General features: G+C 36.0%; 1 protein-coding gene across 1 annotated transcript; it reads left to right on the forward strand.

The window, feature by feature from the left end:
* The first annotated feature begins 3,552 nt into the window (after positions 1–3,552).
* Positions 3,553–4,169, forward strand: LOC129802567 (protein PDF). Its single transcript, XM_055848495.1, has 2 exons — positions 3,553–3,763; positions 3,839–4,169. Exons 1-2 carry the CDS (start codon positions 3,644–3,646, stop codon positions 4,022–4,024), a joined length of 306 nt encoding a protein of 101 aa, XP_055704470.1. The 5' UTR covers positions 3,553–3,643; the 3' UTR covers positions 4,025–4,169.
* Positions 4,170–6,583: the final 2,414 nt, after the last annotated feature.

Below are 6,583 nucleotides of genomic sequence, written 5' to 3' on the forward strand. Positions count from 1 at the left end.
CTTGAAGTTTCAATCTCAAGATAATTAAAGGATGTTGAATATATTTTGACTTTTTTAAGATTTGAGATCTTCTGATAATTTCCGTTAGAGCTTAAGTCAGATTCGGTGTATGCTAGGCATGCGGTACTACATCCCCTAATAAGGAACTACGGGAACTAGGCCTTACCGCTGACGAGTTTTCAAAAAGTGGAATATTATATTTACTATCACAGGAATCAGGGATGAAATTGTCTACCCCTCTAGAATCAATGGAATCCAGTGAAGTCCACTAGCTTCAATTCAAAGACTCGTCAAAGAACACGGTCTTTGGAAAAGACATTCAAACCCAATTATCGCGAAATAATTATTTATAACAAATTTGATCTTCTATGCTATCTCTTGAAAGGATATTGAACATCAATCGACATTTGTTCGTATTTCCATGTATCTGCCATAAGGGAAGCCAAAACGAAGCTAAACAGTAGGAAATGCAGAGGAAGTTTGAGGTAAGTATAAAAAAGTCCTACAATTTGATTATTAGTCCAACTACAGGTATCCCTTTCTTGCTGTAAGATAAGAATGTACTGCCTCCGATTCCTAATTCCCAGCATCAGCTTAAAGCTTAAAATGATTTCACTTGTATGTAAAGCACTCACAGCTGCAACACGAAAAGGATAAATTACAAATAAAAAGCGCACAGCTTCAGCATAAGACGGTTAAAATTGAATATAAAATCGTCACTGCTTCCGAACGAAACCATTAGCAATTTTGATCGCTTTACTCGGATTCTGAGCAGATTTTGTTAAAATCGATACAATATCGTAATATTTGTATGAATTTTTGTTTAATACGTTAGTAGTTCCGTCGTCATACCAGGTCTATAAGTTTGATTTGCGGATTTTTTGTTTAGAAAAAACATTAAAAATTCAGTAGAATGCAGATAACTAATTTACTCAAAGTATCTTCCATCACTGTCTATTGGTTTCTCCTCAAACCAAACGTCATGCAATCCTGCGACTGCGACGTCTTCGTCAAATCTTCGTACTTTTTTGGTTGTGATCCGTGCTGCTTATCACAGACATCAAAATCTCCTTCTTTGAACCGCTTAAACCATCTTTCGCAGGTATCTTGTGATAGAGCATTGTCACCATAGGCTTCTTGAAGCAAATGATGTGATTGGGCAGCAGTTTTCTTAAAATAAAAACTAAAAATCAGAACAGTCCGCGAATGCTCTTTGTAGGGCATAAGTTTCGAAATTTTCAACGCAACCAAATAACACAATGTAAATACTTTTAAAGTTTCTTACTTAAGCGTGTTTGACACTTAATGGCACTACAAACTGACATATATTTCAAATTTTTATTGCCACCCCTTACCTGCTAGCGACATCTAACTCCCAAATCCGCAAATCAAACTTATAGACCTGGTAAAAGTAGATGACTTACCGTAAGCAGAGTCTTGGTTCCCACTTTGTTTAATATTTACACAAATGATTAGCCACGGCCGTCTCCATCTACTAATTCCTTCTTGTACGCCGCTTTGAAAAATCTTCGGAGGAGGCCAAACTCAACCTTTGAATGGAATTCTTTCCGTCAGACTTTGTTAAAATAAGGAAGAGCCTTTTTTTTGGTGATGACCAAAATTGGACAACGTGGAAGCCTTTGAATCGTTTAAGAAACGGCGTAGCGTGTTCGAGAGACAACAGACGTCGATACGATTCTCCGAATGTGATATCTATGTCATTCCAATAGGTAATCCAATCTACCTCTGACTTGTATGTTTCTCCGTTGTCCCCAAAATAACGCGAAGTTGGAGATTTGATAATGGTAAATGCGCTTGCTATTAACGTGGACCGTTTTTGAGGTAAACCGGGGGTCACTTTGATAACAACTGTGTTTAATAATATTGTCAATGTTGTGATCCAGGTGCTTAGGTTGCTTAGGTGGACTTTTCGTCCATATACGAAAATACCGTTGAAGCTGAATTATTCCTAATACCGGTTTTTCAAGATCTCAGCTTAAGAACGCTTTTAAGATTAAGATTTATCCGATATAGATCGCTTAGCCTCCAAGGCGGTGAACATGCTCTATATCACAATGATCTGCGTGCGTTCTGATACACAGACCGCTATATCATGGTAGACCAACCTCGTGTAGCACTACTGTTTTCTCTCTATCATTCCCTGTCCCATTCATGTCGAGTAGCTGTGCTACTGTGGAAATCAGTTCGCACAAGTAGACAGCCTCTGTGAGACTGGACAGAGTAGTTCCGGTCATTTGGGGAGATCGGACGGTGTCTCCATAGAATCCGGCTCTGTCCACTGTCCACATTATACATGATAACACTCGGTTTATGGATCTGGGCAGTGAATGTGTATTTGGGGCCTCGAGTGGGTCAGTGGATAGAGTAGTAGCTCTATGACTGCGAGGTCTGGGGTTCAAAGCTGAGCAGCAGCAGAAAAAGATTTCTCATGCCATATCGGCTTTGAATTCGTCCAGTGAATGAATGAATAGTAATGTCAATGGTGCATATTGGCAAAAAAGTGAACCGCCTAAACAATAGAGGCTGGTACGAGAACGAGTTTCGATGGGAAAGTGGTACTTCAATCGATACAAATATTCGCTGTCACTGATCCCAAACACACACCGAGAAGGGATGCTGTGATATAGTAACGGCACTGACTGCTCACAGAGCTGTGATATAGAGCGGCTACCCGTATCGGGGGATAAGATAGAATATGAGTGGGGAAGCATAAGGGGCCCAATTGGTGGCCTGGATGCATCGGAATATCCGAAATGGAGAACTGACCCCTGGCAAAATCTTATCTTATGGTTAAACACATTGGAAAGGTCTTGGAATTTCTGACAAGTCTGAACTGGTTCCAATCTGGTATGGACCAGTAAGGAACCTATAAGTTAAAAAGTTACAATAACATCGCTATTTCGACAGTACCAACCATTTCGAAACTATTCTCAAACTAGTAAATTTTTAGTCATACTCCTGACGTAGTATTTAAGACGTTCACATGACGTCTTCATGACCTAATGACGTATACTTAGTTATACTGCTCTACATAGTTCTTTCTTAAATAAATGAATAATTATTTTCAAGTCAAAGACCCTTCGGCTAGCTTTTTGCCATTATTAATTCTAGAACCTAAGAATCTTATCTTTAAAAATCATATTCAATATAGGAACCACTTTTGCTCCAATTTTGCTAAGAGACTATCTGCATTGATAAAATATTACCATTCGATTTCACAGAATTTTCCCAACTTCCTAACGCATCATTCCTCCCTAACCACGTTTCCTTCTCGGAATTCATGATGCAATGCTTCGAAAAAAAAAAACTTATTATAATTGCATGAATTGCATGTAATCATTTGGTTGAAGGAAAGGAGCATTGATGACGTAATTGCAATGCAATTTCGTATCCACCTGCTGACTTGTAAATTTATTTCTCGGGTGAAACTCCCTGGGAGGCCTATCAATTATTTGGTGCAGTCCTGCACCTGACATCCTCCTCCTGATTACCTGCCACGAGCACTCACCTTTTGCAGTCTTATAAAAGATCGCTACAAGTTGCTCAATTGCCGCAGTTTATTTGTGATTTCCGTGTAGTTAGAACAAGTTTACTAAAATCTATTGTGTTGCTTTTCCGTGAGATGCCTCAAAATTGTGCAAACTTTGCAAGGATTTTCGGAATACTTCTTGCATGGCAATTGCTCATGCACGTCTGCCTGGCAATGCCAGCAATGGATGACGATAACTACTACAACAAAGAAGTGAGAAAAATAATAGTAGTGCCTAATTAATATTTCAGTGCCTTATAATCCCATTTCAATTTATACTAAAAACAGCTTGTGCGCGAATTTGCACCTTGGATGATGGCTCCAGTTGCCTATTCACAGCCTGAAAATCCCTGTCAAACAACCTACAACCTCCCGGAGAATTTTCTCATACCACCAGTGCTTCATAAGCGCAATTCTGAACTCATAAATTCCCTCCTATCGCTGCCAAAAACAATGAATGATGCTGGAAAGTGAAGGGGACGAAGGAGGAGCAACAGTTGGTTGGAGTATATAAGAAACCCACAATAAACTATCATTTATCCTTAATACAATCTTCTTTAATCTAATATCGATGTAGAATATTATCTCTGGTGAATAAAAGTTGCTTCATTTTCACACACATCTTTTGTATTTATATTTTTTTTTTATTGATTTAAGAGACTCTAAACCTTGTTCAATTGTTTATTAATATAGATTCAAAGAAAATTCCCTGATAAATTAAGATAGCTAAACTTTTAAAATATTTTTTTATAATCATTTTTCTAAAATTTTTTATTGTATATTTTCACAATTTTAAAAAACTTCCTATTTTATTTTTTTTTATTATGGTTGCTTAATGGAAAAAAAACAAAATATTTGTCAAAATGACTTTGACATCTCAAAAAGGAAAGTTATTCGTCCTACTCACTCATCACTTATTTTTCTAAAATATACGTACAAAACAATGTAAATGTGTGTACTTCATTATGAGAAATGAGCAGCCTACAATCGGTTTTGTTTTGTAAACATAATATACTTGACAGTTCATTAAAAATGACTAATATCTGAATAAGGCCATCTCATCTTTTCCAGCACATTTGTCGATAAAACAAAAGCAGTTTTGCGGAATTGTTTCAATAAATTTAATGAAGTTTTAACAAAAAAATAGAAGTAATACACAATCACTTTTGTTTTGCAAAAAAATGACTGACAATTCAATGACAGTGAGTGAAGTTAATATCTAGTCATCTCACTCACTCTCATTAGGCAGTTTTAGAAACTGCCGTACTATAAGGAGAAATTGCTATAGTCTCGCTAATGCCCAGCCCACAATAACTTTTGTTTTGTAAACATGTTTTTGACATTACAGTGAGATTGAGTCAGATCTAGATCTAATCTCATCTAGTCATCTCGCTCACTCTCACAGACAATTTTGAAAACATGTTTACAAACAAAAGTTATTGTGCGTTGGGCATAACTCTCACTAAAATGTCAAAAACATGTTTAAAAAACAATATTTATTTTGTTTTGTTATTATGCTCAAAGCATAATAACTTTTGTTTTGTAAATATGTTTTTGAAACTGCCTATAAGAGCGAGCAAGATGACTGGATCTAGATCTCATTCACTATCACTGAAATGTCGAACACATGTTTAAAAAACAAAAGTCATTGTAAATTGTTCATTATTATGTCAAAATCGGGTATAAATATTGTTGGACATCACCATTTCGAAGAAAAGAACACAGGGACGTTCTCTTTTGTATTCGTTAGCGATAATTTATTTATATTTCTGCACTCTTTGACATTACTGTTATCCACAAAAGAATAACAACAGGATATTTTCACATATCAAACTGACCTTAAATTCTTAGAATATTTACAATGTTAGATTTATTTATTTTTTATATTTCGAATAAAATAAGAATAAGGATATTGGATACTCACCGCAGATTCCAATTTATGGTAATTAAAATCAATTTTAATTTCCATAAGAGAGAGTTAGGAAATACTTTTCCTATTTCATTAATGCATTAATTCAAATCTTTTTCTTAGTACCAGTACCCCTAGCGTTATCAATTATCGTGGATAATATTGACATGGTCAGTCACAATCCTATTCGGTAGATTGTTTGGAACTTCTTTATTTTACACAACTTTTCTTTTATTTTATAAATTGAAAGACAAATGACTTCCTGAATAAGTCACGCCCAGGTATTTTGCTTCGATTAGCCCTTCATCAGAAGATTTTTTTCTAAATTCCGAAAATTTTCCGAATTTCGGGATCCTGGGACCCCATTTTATTTCCTGTATTTCCTCCCTGCTGTTCATAAACTTTTCTTTAGTTCTGACATTTAAGGATGGCCTGCACTGATTGGACATCGTAGATCGGTTTGGCGAAGACCATACTTCAGTGTTAGAATTATGGGCCATTTCCATTGAGAAAAATTTCACAGATTTTTGTGATGGGCCATTTCCATTGAGAAATTTCTCAACAAAATTGTTAGAAAATGTTCAATTCCATATGAAAAACATGGTGTTTTTATGAGAAAAAGTTCAATGTGGTTGAACTTTTTCGCATAACAGTTTAAAAATAAAAATTGGGAATAGTCTTCCAGACTGTTCCTACGGGGAACAGGGCCATCCATATGATGGAGGTTTTTGCGTTCGGGTTTTACTAAAACAATTCATATTCCTATCTCTTCGCTTTCTCTGTGTCTTTTTAGAAAGTATTCTGCTTCAGAAAAAAGCTCGGTTTGCAAAAGATCATAAAGTTGAAAAATGCAACTGTTGAAGGACAAGTCCAGGGACAGTCTTGAGGAGAGTCACGGATCAAATTGCTATGGGGTTGGATTTGCAGCCAACTTCACATTTTTTGTTCTGTCTGTCAAATCGAAGAAATCTCAAGTCAAGTTTGTTAGCCAAAAAGATCTCTCTCAAAATCTTTAAAATCTCATTGTTATTCATTGTATCCTCATTATATTTTGAAGTTTAATATATTTTGTTTTGAATTGACACTTTGAGTTTTACGCCTGCAGTGGAAAAAGGACACAAGTG

Source organism: Phlebotomus papatasi, chromosome 2 (genome assembly GCF_024763615.1).
Source record: "Phlebotomus papatasi isolate M1 chromosome 2, Ppap_2.1, whole genome shotgun sequence".
Taxonomy (NCBI): domain Eukaryota; kingdom Metazoa; phylum Arthropoda; class Insecta; order Diptera; family Psychodidae; genus Phlebotomus; species Phlebotomus papatasi.